The sequence below is a fragment of the Anolis sagrei genome, chromosome 2 (genome assembly GCF_037176765.1).
Source record: "Anolis sagrei isolate rAnoSag1 chromosome 2, rAnoSag1.mat, whole genome shotgun sequence".
In the NCBI taxonomy this organism is placed as follows: Eukaryota; Metazoa; Chordata; class Lepidosauria; order Squamata; family Dactyloidae; genus Anolis; species Anolis sagrei.
In genome coordinates this window covers 76,999,119-77,013,295 of record NC_090022.1, presented here as the reverse complement: position 1 = coordinate 77,013,295, position 14,177 = coordinate 76,999,119, and the positions used below count along the sequence as shown (strand labels likewise).

Below are 14,177 nucleotides of genomic sequence, written 5' to 3'. Positions count from 1 at the left end.
TTTAAACAGAGGCTGGATGGCCATCTGTCAGGGGTGCTTTGAATGGAATTTTTCTGCTCCTTGGCAGGGGGTTGTACTGGATGGCCCATGAGGTCTCTTCCAACTCTATGATTCTATTATTGTATCTGCACTTAATACACTGTAGGGAAGCATGGGCAAACTTGGGCCCTCCGGGTGTTTTGGACTTCAACTCTCACAATTCATAACAGCCGGTAGGCTGTTATGAATAGTGGGAGTTGAAGTCCAAAACACCCGGAGGGCCCAAGTTCGCCCATGGCTGGTGCAGGGTCAAAGAAGAAACAATAGAGTAGCAAGATGCAGGCACCTATATGGAATAATTCAGTCATGAGCATCAGTGGAATAATTCCTAACAGCCGGGCAAACTTGGGCCCTCCAGGTGTTTTGGACTTCAACTCCCACAATTCCTAACAGCCGGGCAAACTTGGGCCCTCCAGGTGTTTTGGACTTCAACTCCCACAATTCCGAATTGTGAGAGTTGAAGTCCAAAACACCTGGAGGGCCCAAGTTTGCCAATGGCTGCTATAGATGGATAGAAGACTTGAAACCTTGTGCAGGAGCCTTGGAAATGAGCGGTGCTGAAAAGGAAGCCAGCCTCCATTCTGGGGGGGAGAGAAAGGGGCCTGCTGGGCAGGCTGAGACTGTGGTTGGAGCTGGGTCCCATCTCCACTGTGGAATCAAGGCGGGTTGACACCCCTTTGAGTGCCAGGGCTCCTGGGAGGGTCAGCCTGGTGGGGCCGGGCTCTCTTTGGCGGAGAAGGGGGCGCACGGCCTTGTCCCGCCCGCCAGCCTAGGCTCCCAAGCGGTGTTCCCTCCGCAGTGTGCCTCTGCCTGGCTGGCGGGAGAGCGGAGGATCCTGCGCCGCCTCCTCCGGCCGCTGGGGGGCGCGCTGCCCAGGCGCTGCCCGCTCCGGCGATGGCGGCGGAGGCTTCCCCCCGCGGGCAGGGGCCGGACGGGCCGCGCCGCCATATTGGCTGTTGTCCTGTCTGAAAGCAGCAGCAGCGGCGGCGGCGGCGGCGGAGGCAGCGTCGTTGGGGGAGCGACAGCGGCAAGGAGCGGGCGGGCGCAATCGGGCAGGCAGGGCGGACTCTGGGCATGACTCGCAGGCGGAACAAGGCGGTGGGCGCGGCGGGGCTGCGGAGGGAGCGGGCCGGGGGCTCGGCGCCAGCCCCCCCAGAGCCGCCCCCCGCCCCCGCCGCCGCCTCCCCCGCCGCCGCTGCGCAGGGCCTTCCCGAGGAGGCGCCTCAGGCGGCGGCAGTGGCAGCGGCGGCAGATCTAGGCAGAGCCTCGCAGGTATGGAGACACACACACACACACAGAGAGATCCCCTTCCTCCCTCCCTCCCTCCTTCCCCCTCCTTCCCGCCTCCACACCCCACTCCCCCCGGCCCCCCTTTGCTGCTGATCCGCCCTTCCCACAGGCCCCTTCCTCGCCTACCTGAATGCGGCTCCTGCAGCAGCAGCACACGGCCTGCCTGCCTGCCTGCCTCCTTCCTCCCTTCCTTCCTTTCCTCCCAGCCAGTCACCTCAGGAGCCACCTTGAGTCCCGCCTGTCTAGAGCCTGACCCGGCCTCGTCTGCAGCCGCCTCCTCCTCCTCCCCCCTGTTCCCCTCAAGCCACCTGCGCCCCCAGGCCCACCTCCTCACTTCCCATTCACCCCCTTCCCACACCTGCGCCCCCAGGCCCACCTCCTCACTTCCCATTCACCCCCTTCCCACACACAGCCCTCACCCCAAAACACCCTTCAAGCCACCTGCTCCCTCTGTCCCAGCAGCCCCCGGCCTACGTCTCCACTCCCCATCCTTCACCCCCTCACCCACCTCCTTCCCACACCCAGCCCTTGCCCCACATCCCTAACTGAAGTTAGAGATGTGGGGTGAGAGCTGCATGTGGGAAGGGCCTTTCTCCTCAAGCCACCTGCTCCCTCTGTCCCAGCAGTCCCCAGGCCTACATCTCCACTCCCCATCCATGCCCAGTGCAGCCTTCACTCCCTCACCCACCTCCTTCCCACACCCAGCCCTCGCCCCACATCCCCAACTCCGGCATCTCCCCTCAAGCCAGCCACCTGCTCCCACCGTCCCAGCAGCCTCCAGGCCCACCTCCCTACTTTCCATCCATGCATAAATCGGCCTTCATCCCTTTCCCACATGCAGCCCTCACCTCACATCTCTTAACTCCAGCCTTTCCCTACAAGTCACCTGTACCTTTATATCCCAGCAGCCGCCAGGCCCACTTCCCTACTTCCCACCCATGCCGAATTCGGCTTTCATTCCTTTCCCACATGCAGCCCTCACCCCACATCTCTATCTCCAGTCATTATATCCCAGCAGCCTCCAGGCTTACATGCTTACTTCCCATCCATGTCTAATTCATCCTTCGTCCCCTTCCCACACGCAGCCTGCACCGCACATCTCTAACACCAGCCTTTATATCCCAGCAGCCTCCAGGCCCACCTCCCTACTTCCCACCCATGCCTAATTCAGCCTTCATCCCCTTGCCACATGCACCCCTCATCTCTAAGCCCCAGCCTTTCCCCTTGAAGCCACCTGCACCTTTATATCCCAGCAGCCTCCAGGCCTACTTCCCATCCATCCTTATTTATCCTTCGTCCCCTTCCCCACATGTAGTCCTCACCCCACATGTCTAACTTCAGCCTTTATATCCCACCAGCCTCCAGGCCCACCTTACTTCCCATCAATGTCTGATTCAGCCTTCCTCCCTTTCTGACAGGCAGCCCTCACCCTACATATCTAACCCCAGACTTTCCCTACAAGCCACCTGCACCTTTATATCCCAGCAGCCTCCAGGCCCACCTCCCTACTTCCCATCCATGCCCAATTCAGCTTTTGTCCCCTTCCAACACCCAGCCCTCACCCACACCTCCAACTCCAGCCTTTCTCCTCAAACCACCTGCCCCCCCCCCCTTCCCAGCAGTTTCCAGGCCCACTTCCCTACTTCCCACCCATGCCTAACTCAGCTTCATCCCTTTCCCACATGCAGCCCTCACCTCACATCTCTAACACCAGCCTTTCCCTACAAGCCACCTGCACCTTTATATCCCAGCAGCCTCCAGGCCCACCTCCCTACTTCCCATCCATGCCCAATTCGGCTTTTGTCCCCTTCCAACACCCAGCCCTCACCCACACCTCCAACTCCAGCCTTTCTCCTCAAACCACCTGCCCCCCCCCCTTCCCAGCAGTTTCCAGGCCCACTTCCCTACTTCCCACCCATGCCTAACTCAGCCTTCATCCCTTTCCCACATGCAGCCCTCACCTCACATCTCTAACACCAGCCTTTCCCTACAAGCCACCTGCACCTTTATATCCCAGCAGCCTCCAGGCCCACTTCCCTACTTCCCATACATCCTTATTCATCCTTCGTTCCCTATCACATGCAGCCCTCACCCCACATCTCTAACCTCAGCCTTTATTATTATTATTATTATTATTATTACTATTAACTTTATTTGTACTCCGCTAACGTCTCCCGAAGGACTCGGTGCGGCTTACAAAGGCCAAGGCCCTCAATAAAACAACAGCATAACAAATACAACAATAAAACTCCTAAAGCAAACCAATAAACATTAAAGCAATAACAGTATAACATTAAAACAATACATCGTGACACATTTAAAACTAGGGCCAGGCCAAATGTAATGACTAAAATCAAAAGTGCTGGACATGACAGGTGAAATGTAAGGATTTTAGAGTAGGTGCAATGTGCAGGCAATCTTAAGTCTCTAGTAAAGCACGTTTGGGACATGATACTGGGAGTTTCCTATTCTGGAAAGGCACACTGGAACAGCCAGGTCTTCAAGCTCTTCCTAAAGACTGCCTTTATATCCCAGCAGCCTCCAGGCCTACATCCTTACTTCCCATCCATGCTTAATTTGGCCTTCCCCCTTCCCACATTTATTTATGTATTTATTTATTTAATGCATTTATATACTGCTTTTCTCACTCCTGAGGGGACTCAAAATGGTTTCCAACATAATAGTGGCAACATTCAATGCCGTACATACATATGAAAACTGAAACATAATTTCTAGACACTAACATATACTATAAATTAAGAAACTTACACATATCAGCATAAAACAACATAGACATTAAAACTGCGTCATTAAAACATATCAAAAAATTCTGGAAACATAAGTCAGGAGCCATTCTAAGTTTCACCTGTAATTTTTCATTATTGCACTATGACATGCAGCCCTCACCCACATTTCTAACACCAGCCTTTCCCTTCAAGCCACCCCCGCTTTTATGTCCCAGCAGCCTCCAGGCCCACCTCCTTACTTTCAATCCATGCCTAATTCGGCCTTCATCCCCTTTCCACATGCAGCCCTCACCTCACATCTCTAACTCCAGCCTTTCCCTTCAAGCCATCTGCACCTTTATATCCCAGTAGCCTCCAGGCCCACCTCCCTACTTCCCATCCATTCCTAATTCGGCCTTCATCCCCTTTCCCACATGCAACCCTCACCCCACATCTCTAACACAGGTCTTTCCCTTCAAGCCACCTGAGCCTTTATATCCCAGCAGCCTCCAGGCCCACCTCTCTACTTCCCATCCATTCCTAATTCGGCCTTCATCCCCTTTCCCACATGCAACCCTCACCCCACATCTCTAACACGGGCCTTTCCCTTCAAGCCACCTGAGCCTTTATATCTCAGCAGCCTCCATGCCCACCTCCCTACTTCCCATCCATGCCTAATTTGGCCTTCATTCCCTTCCCACATAGAGCCCTTACTCCATATCCCTAAGCCAGCTACGCTGTGCTTAGATATCCTTTCACAGCATGGCAATAGGCACCCCCTTTTTGCTACTTGGACTACTCTGGCATGCTTGTCTATTTTGTTTTACTTCACTTACAGAAGCAGCCTTCTATATATTGTCCTGTTGCCACCAAGTTGTGTAGCAAGTATTCTTTATGTGATAAAGATCCAGCCTCTCACCAACCAAGGCCTTCTCTGTCTCAGTCAGGGTTCAATACTGGTGGCTTAGCTTTCTCTCTCTGAATTGTGAGCACATCTGTGGGGCTCAAGCTGGCGTAAGGCCCTGCCCTGGGACCATGCTGCATCTTGTCCTTCAAAGTGTGCCTGGGCCTGTTCCATCCCTTCCCTGCAGCTGGATCTTTGTGTAGCCTGGACTTCTGCTGAAGAGTAAAGAGATCATTGCATGGCTGGAGAGGATGGCATGCTTTCAGGAAAGAGGTTTCTTGCATGATGACTATCTTAAAGGTGGAAGATGTGCTGCTAGCAAAATCTGGAGTGTGTGTGTGTGACAACACTGATTGGCACTCCCCAGAAGGTCACTGTGCAAGTGATGTTGTGTCTTCCTAGGGAACTGAATTCCCCATCCGAATCTTAATATTGGAGTGAGTTTGCACAGCTGTGCCAAGTTGTTGTGTGACAGTAGCTTGTCCTGTGAGCAGAATGCGGTTTGAGCCAAGGAAAGGCTAGAAACAGTTGGGCCTTCCTCTGGAGAGGGAGCAGTGACTTCCTTGGCAGTGGGCAAACAGTCCCAATATCTGTACTGCTGCTCACCATAGGTGTCGAGGTGGTAAATCCCCAGGACAGCTTTGTGTTAACTAAGGATTGTGGAATTAGTCTTCTGGGAGCCCAGGCTGCTGTTGGCAGACAGCAGATCTAGAAGAGGCTCAGCCAGAGTTGTAGAAGTGGGGGCATGTGTACATAATATGCCAGTAGGCAAGCCATTTTCAGCCTTAGGAGGAACCAAGCCGCTGCTCTTGTTTACACATGGTTTTTTTAGTATTGCTAACAAGAGCAGTTGGGTGCATATTCCAAGGGAAACAAAACACAGAGGCACTTTTATGCATGGAGAAGAGGCCGTTCACCTGAAGTGACATCTGTCTGGCCAACATAAAGAACCTTACACTGCAGTTTCCTGCAAGCAGGACCCCTGGACCTGGGGAGCAGGGGATCTTTCCCAGTTGCCCATGCCTGCTTGTCTTCACTAACTACAGCATTGATTATCTATGAATGGTTGTGTAGGTGCAGCAGGAATTATACTGCTCAAAATATAGATGAAAACTAGGGGGGGGGGTCTATTCATGAAATTGGCAAGACCCCAGCTGTGGCTCCTTCAATTTTAGCCAAATTCCCTCCCCCAGAGCAACAATGTGCAGTATCTGTAATAAAAAAACGAGAAAGAGAGGTTCCCTTTGTCCCCCCTTCTAATTCAATCCATGGCCAAGACTGTCAATAGAACAAGCGATGTTCATGATACAGCTCATGATACACTCATTAGGAAATAACACTTCTTTGGCTAGATTGGTTTGGAAGAAACATTTTCCTTGTTGTTTAATCTTTGCCTTGCAGCTTTCAGAGCGCTAAAGACTGACAGCACAAACCTGTACATGTCTTCTGCTCAGAAGCTAAGAGTTTACTGCCACTTACTTCTAGATGTGTGGGCACAGGTTTGCACTCTGAGATGCCTTGATTTGGTGCTGCAGGCCTTACAGAGAACTAAGTTTTTAAGAGACTTTAACACTAACGTTCATACCATATAAATCATTTTGAGCCTCAAAGCTTTAAAAGTCAGGATGGAAAAGTCATCATTAGTCTACTTCTTCTGTACCAAGGATATCTCATGCTGCACCTTTTCACTTGTTTCACTCACCATGTTAAACACCTTACTAAACTATAAATTCTTGTCTTTTTTTCATGAAATTAGTTGTCCCACGACCTCTCACAGTTCCTGTCTGAAAGGGGAGGCAGTAGGAAGCCATGCTCTGGTGCTTTCTTGCTCTTGGAAAATAGCAATATGACACACTGAAATAAGGGGACAACTTTGTCAGCTTTGCAAGCACTCTTCCCTATCATCTACTTGCTTGTGATGTTGCAAGGGGAGGAGGAACTCACCTGGCCAAGCTGGTGTGTGTGAGAGAGACAAAGTGCCATAGTTTGACCACAGTAAACTGCCCTCCTTCCATGCAGTAAATTGATCTGCCCCAATCTAGACCACAAATCCCTATATATTTTTATTTCATTATAGTCAGTGTCATGATCTCTGTCGTGGAAATTACAGTCCAGGTTTAGTCATGCTGATGTATCAGAATGGAGTGGGTTACAACAATAGAAAGGAGAACATGCTTGTGCATGATGCACCTGAACGTAACCCATTCAGTTCCCTCTCCAAAGATCTACATCCAATTCAAAAGTATTGAGGGCTTAATATTTGCTATCACTATGAAGGGAAATGCTTTTGAGAGCAGCAGGTTCATGAGAAGCAAATATTGGAACATCTTCAGGGAATAAGCACAGAAAGAGAAGTCAGTCACAACAGGCTAGTACACAGCTTCCTTAATATCTATTATGGTGCATTGCAATCATTTTCAGAACTCTGCAAATTTTTAAAATGTATTTTAAAAACAAGAGCTTATTCTCTCTTTTTAGAAGGCTATTTTGGTGCTGGCTTCAGAGCAATAATTGTAGCAGCTTGACATAATTGTTACACTAGTGGTCCCAGTGTAATGCAATGCAATACAAACCTGCAGTGGAAGTTGCAAGCCTAGAGAAAACTTCCAAATCCAGATAGGTCAGAGACGTAGTCCAGGAATAAACGTGGCAAGATGCTTTTAGCAGTAGCACCTGAAATTCCTTAGGATCACAGATAACTTGCAAAATAATGTTGATTAAAGTAAAGAAAGCTATGGTGTGTGAACTATCGGAACAGAGAAGAAATTTTCATAGTTATATATAGTTGATTGGGATACAGAGAGTCACTGAATTAACATGCCATCTTTTTTGCTTCCTGGGCATACCCACCTATACACCCATGAAGAAACACTTTACTTAGGAGAAGTGATTTGATTGTTGCACTTATGCTGGGAAATTAATGCAGTTTGTGACAACTTGAACTGCAATGGCTCAATGATATAGCAGCGGGGGAGTTGTAGTTTCCCAAGGTCTTTAACCTTCTCTGCCAAATAGTGCTGGTGACTCACCAAACTACAACTCCCAAGATTCCATAGAGTTGAGGTATGGCAGTTAAAGAGGTATTAAACTGCATTAATTTTACAGTGTAGATGCACCCTACGACTCTCGAAAAGGGGGTTCAGCTCCTAATCAGCCACTCGTGATCATAGCAACTCACACAGTCTTAGAAAACTGTGATAGGTTTATCTTAGGGTTGCCATAAATTGGAAACAACTTGAAGACACACGACAACAACCATATTCGTAGAGATTTTAGAAGGCTAGGTTAACTTTTTGCTGGCATATGTGGTTTAACTGAAAAAAGAAAAAGTCCCAGAAAGGGAAGGCTGAGTGGCCATGTGCATTCATACAAATATAGGCATTTGATTTCTTTATTTTGTTTTTTTTTAAAATAAAGTCCTTGTTTCAAGCCAGAAACATCAATATACTAATAAATTCAGCTGTGCCATATGCTAGTGAGCCTCACTCAAAATACAGTTATTCGTACTTTTAGGCATAGATAATATTCTACACCTAGTTTCATTTACACTAATTAAGTGATTCTTCATTTAATCAATGAATCTACCGTAAGGGTCTCTAGGCAATAGATGATCTATGGAATCTAAGAGTGCTTTGTGAAAGGACAATGCAGTGATAATGCACACTAGCTAGGTGAGACCTTAGGTCATCTCCCCTTCCTCCCTGTGTCAGGTGGACAGCTAATATATAGCTAGTAATATGCAGACATACACCATCTCAGATGCATGCACTCCTTCCCTCTCCTTGGTACTCAAGCAGCAGAGTGGAAGGGATCATTATCATATATACACCAATAGAGGATAGAACTTCTGTGATTTTAAAACCTATATAACAAGCTGAAAGTGCAGATGTGTTGTCTGCCACTACTACAAGAAGTAGTAAACATAGTAAACATGTCCCTACCCTGCCACTTTTAAAGGCATAGGAAGCAGCAGTTATACCAGTGATGCTACTTCAGTACAATGAGGCAAATTTTTCTTGTCTACTCATTTCTAACCAATTAAGAATTGTAATGGCAAAGCTGGCCTTCACAGCGCTTATTAGTGAGCTGTATGGAGGGTAACTTGCAATAGTCTAATTACAGTAATTAAAAAGAAAGTTATTCCTCCAAGCAGAAGAGACAGCACAGGGCTACCATTATACAGTTTTTGGAAGGAAAAAAGATGGCTAGTAGTAATCCCTCAGTTTCACAAGGCGGATTTTGACTTGCCTTACAGCTTAAGACAGGGAAGGCATACTGAAAGACTTGTTCGTGACTTCAGGTTGCTTAACACTGTAACCAGATTTTTCAGCATTAAGATCTTCCTTAGTTTTTGATGTGATTCTTTGTAGCCGCAGCTGTCAGATGCAGAGTCTGAGATGTCCTACATGGAGAAAAGATGCCACTGTAATTCAAATAGTATGCAAGCCTTTTGTTGGTATGCTGCCTTATCACTGATAGCTTTTATCTGCAGCGGACTTTCTATGCTCACACCAATTTTTATATTTCTTTTCTGCAGTGTTTATTTAACTCGAACTCTCATTTCTTCTTGGACCATAACTGATCCATTTTAGGGTAACCAAACAGGTTTTGACAACATTAATGAACAGAGCTGGTTAACAAGCTTCTTCCTTTTTAATTGAAGTACCAGTTACAGTTTTGCCACTCAGGGCCCTGATCCAGAGGTGCATTAACAGGAGTTATTTTTGTATGTTTCTTTTCAGCAGCTGTCACACTAAGTCAGTCTTGCAGTTGGCAACTGCCTCTGAGTGACCATCCAAAGGGCCAACTGTGTGCCAGCAACAGGGCATGGCAAGAGACCACCATAAAGCCATACTTAACAGAGATCCACTTTTGGCAGATTGACTCTCTTTTTGCTCTTTGGCATGAGAAAACTAGGGACACTTAATACCAGGAGGGAGAACACATCTGTGCATTGAATCAATCTCAAATTTCCAAATTTGAGATGAAATTTCAGAGTTTAAGAGAGCTGAATTTTAAATACTGTGTGTGGGACTCTTTCGTTTACTGGTGGTAAGAGAGGGCTAGCACCCTTATTTGCTCTTTCTTCAAGACTCAATTGCTCTTCTACCTGAGTAGTGAAAGGCACTGACAGGACAGGCAGTGATAGACTGTAATAACCATCTCTATGTAATCAGCCACTCATCTGGGAGTTATAATGGCTTAAAAGTAACTATCAGGTCTGAAAAAGGATGTTTTGATATACGTGGATGATCTTGGCAAGGCCATCCAAGGATCAGATACTCACCTCAGGTTGTAGGCTGTGTATATCATTTTGATGCCCTGACTGCTTGTCTAGGCTACAAGGAGGTGGCACAATGTTGACTTCAGGGCACCTAAGAAGCAGTTGCTGACTGACATAAGTAGCAATCCTTCTTTCTACTTGTCTCAATTAGTCCAGATAATCTCATATAGCTTTAGCCTACAGAAAACATTAAGAAGTGGCACTTTACCTAAAACAGGTGATGTGTGACAAAGTAGATGACAACTTGTCTGATTTTCCTTCCTATGTAGCAGAGAAGGTATATGGTTCATTCACTCAGCCCAATAGATATGTCTGTAAGAGCACATTTCCTCTTCCTCAGAGCTAAACAGTCTTTATTAATAGGAAATGGTGTTGGACAAGACTTCAGGCAAAGCCAGATATCAAGATCAAGGCCTAAGATCCTCCTTAGATACCAAAATCCATAAATATTTTGAGTCTCATTATATTCAGTGGAGTAGTAAAATGGTGTATTTTATATACAATGGCAAAATTGTGATTTTGAATTAAAAATATATTTTCAAGACATGGATGGTGGAATATGTGGGTACAGAATTAGTCCTGATAACTTCATATAGCTTTACCAAACTTTCAAAATTTGCTGCTGGGAGGGACTCAAAAGGAGGAGATTAATTCCAGTATCCACTTGCAAGTATCAGCAGCTGTTGTACCAAAATGTGTTTCAAATCCCAAATAAGTCTAAAGGAGTGCACAGTTCTTCAGTTGAGAATCACTGAAGGGATCCCTTTTACTAGATAAATTTCCAGATTTGAGATGAAAAGCCTGTAGCATCCCTTTCATTACTGTTAAGCAGTATTTCTCTTCTGTTTATTCAAATAATTGTATTGTTTTTTTGCTCTACATTATACCTGTCCACATCCAGGGGTCTTTAAACATCAGTTGCTCACTCATGAAGATCAGAGGCTGGAGTAAAAACATCTTAAAATAGTTTCACATATAACACATCTGTCATGTAATGGTTTCAAGCTGCTCTCCCCCAAAATGAGCTTTTATAAGATGTTCCTTCACCCACTCATCATGAATAGTCTCTGTTTAGAGGGAGTGTAAACTTGCCACTCTAGAAAGTCTGACAATCTGGGTTTAATGGTAGCGCTACAGAAGAGATCTGTAGGATGTGTGATCCTTTCTGGATTTGTTGAGGTATGGCACTGGGCTGAATTCTTCCCCCAAATATTTGTTAAAGGATGATGGAATCCTTTTAAAAACTCTACTCACATTGCAGAACTTTAAAAAGTTTACTTTTAGGAACTGTACATTGCAGAATCCCCTAACCAGCTTGGATATGGAAATCTGGGCTGTGGAATTTGAGATGGTCCAGAAAAGTAACTTTTCCAAGCCTGTTCCTTTGTTGATAAACCTTGCTATGTACTATGTTTAAGTAAAGCCAATTAACCTATATGTCCTGGTAGAAAGTCATTCACCAGACCCCAGTATTTTGAAGACACCAGCCTTTGACTTTATACAATTGCTATTTTTGTCAACTGTTGTTAACCAAATAGTATGGAAAATGGGTTTTGGTTTTTAATGCATTTGCTAGTCTGTCCTGAGTTTTATCATTAAAACCTTTAAAAATGCTTGCAGGAAGACTTAAGAACCAGGGTATAAAATGAAAAAGATAAATTGCCTGTCTGATTACGTCTCCTACTGAATTTTGTTTCCTATAGTAATCTTTTAGGTCTGCTAGTCAAATTAAAATGGGGTTGTTAGCTGCCTTTCAGTGGTGAATTTACATAAATGTACATGTTAATCAGAACTGCAACATAGCTGCTTTTTAGGGACTTTATATATAAGGAAACTTTCTATTTCCTTCCATTTAGATTCTAAACACAGCAACACCAATATAGCTTTAAAAAACCAAAGCTGTTTTTTTTATCGCAACCCAACCAATGACATTTTTCCTTATGCTAATTTTCTGAGAGGTTTGGCTGACAGGCTCAACAAATTCAGAAATCACAGCTTAGATTAATATCCTTCTTTGACGGGGTTTCCTACCAGCTTCACACATCTTTATTTTTTAATGTGCTGAAATGACTCTCTTGGAGAATAGCATTACATCCATAGGAATTGTTTTTAAAGATTGCAAGAGGCTACATACAGGTGAAGGGAATCAAAATTAATTCCATCTGCAAGAGATGGGAAGATGTGCTGGAGTCTTGGGGAAAGGTGAAGTATAAATAAAGTGATTGATAGCATAAGATGAGGAGAGCTCCTACATCTCAGCTAAAGTAGCTGCTCTTCTAACAAGGCTGTACCTTCTTTCAGAGAAACTTAGTCTTTCACCAGGGAAGAATGCATGTCATTATGTGCCAGCTAGGGCTGCTGAATTATAGTCAGACAATTGTTATTATCTGTAACTGAGCAAAGGAGGAAACATAGTTGGTTTTAACAGCTATAGAAAAACAGAGCTCAAAGCAATCAAAATCAAAAGTTTGCTGTTACTCACTCTTATCCTTGCTCCCTAAGAATTTGAGAGAGCTTCTCTAGAGGCTTCCCTGTTTAGTGTGTAGATCTTGGTTGTTGTCAAGAAAAATAGCATAAACTAGCCAGAAGATGCTACAAATATTGTGAAATTAGGCCTATGTGTATTTCTATCAGTTTCTGGTTAATGACGCCCAATAATTAATTTTGAAGAACCCCCTTCCCACACACAAAACTGTGTATAGTCAGTCCACATATTCAACCATCCACAGCTTGAAAATATTCCAGAAGGAAAAAAAATCCCAGAAGCACATCTTGATTTTGCCCATTTTTTATATGGGACACCATTTTACTACACCACTGTATATGATGGGGTTTGAGATCCATGAACTTTGGTATCTTTGGATGTAGGGGAGGTTCTGGAAGCAAACCCAGCTGATACCATGGATCCACTTTATTTTGTTTTTGTGTGCCTTCCAGTCATATGCCATATGCACATAAACTAAACGTGTTCAAAATTAGAAAAGAAACATTATGTATCTTGGCTCCATTTTCCTTTAATTTTTGTCCTAAAAGTGTGGGTGTCTGCCTTATACTGCATCTGTTGATCTACTAATCATATCTAGCAATTCTGATTCCTGTTAGATGAAGGACTAGCGAGGTGTGGATTTGAAATTGTAAAACTAGTCTTGGCTTTCGTGCGGTATACTTTTTGAATGAAAATGTTATGGAAAGTGTTTCTATTAAATACTCCCTGCTATTGAAGATAACACTTAATGCTTCTAGTTTTATAAGGTTTTTCTTTCTGAAGTATGATTTGCTGTTCGTTTTAGAGCTGGGAAGGAGACACTTGGAATTGATTCAATGTATAGCTAAATAGGAATGATTCCTTTTCTGAATAGCTTTTCCCCATATGTTGTTTGGGGAAATCACTTAACAGTCTCAGTCTGGTCTTCTGGCAGTAGACCTGTCTTGTTGTTATGGGTTGGGGATACTTTCTAAGAAACTGCTGTCTTGGGAAATACATTGTTCTCTGTTGGAAGTATATTATTGAAACTTTAATGTTGTTATATGATGCTGATAGAGTTAGAATCTCTTAACAGTTTGTAAAAGATGTTATATATAATCCCTGTCATTAGATGGGCAGATTTGATGTTAATTACAAACTTTGTTGTTGTTCATTTGTTCAGTCGTTTCCGATTCTTCGTAATCTCATGGACCAGCCCACTCCAGAACTCCCCGTTGGCCGTCACCACCCTCAGCTCCTTCAAGGTCAATCCAGTCACTTCAAGGATGCCATCCATCCATCTTGCCCTTGGTCGCCCCCTCTTCCTTTTTCCTTCCATTTTCCCCAGCATCATTGTCTTCTCTAAGCTTTCCTTTCTTCTCATGATGTGGCCAAAGTACTTCATCTTTGCCTCTAATATCCTTCCCTCCAGTGAGCAATCGGGCTTTATTTCCTGAAGTATGGACTGGT

General features: G+C 45.3%; 1 protein-coding gene across 2 annotated transcripts in view; it reads left to right on the top strand.

Moving 5' to 3' along the window:
- Positions 1-929: 929 nt before the first annotated feature.
- The window catches only part of FAM193B (family with sequence similarity 193 member B), a 35,830-nt gene continuing 22,582 nt past the window's right edge, over positions 930-14,177 (top strand). Inside the window, exon 1 of one of the 2 annotated variants that reach the window (XM_060765641.2) lies at positions 930-1,311. In XM_060765641.2, the coding sequence (XP_060621624.2) occupies positions 1,114-1,311 (198 nt within the window). In that variant the 5' untranslated portion in view covers positions 930-1,113. The remainder of the gene's footprint in view (positions 1,312-14,177) is intronic. The other variant, XM_060765642.2, reaches the window with a different exon arrangement.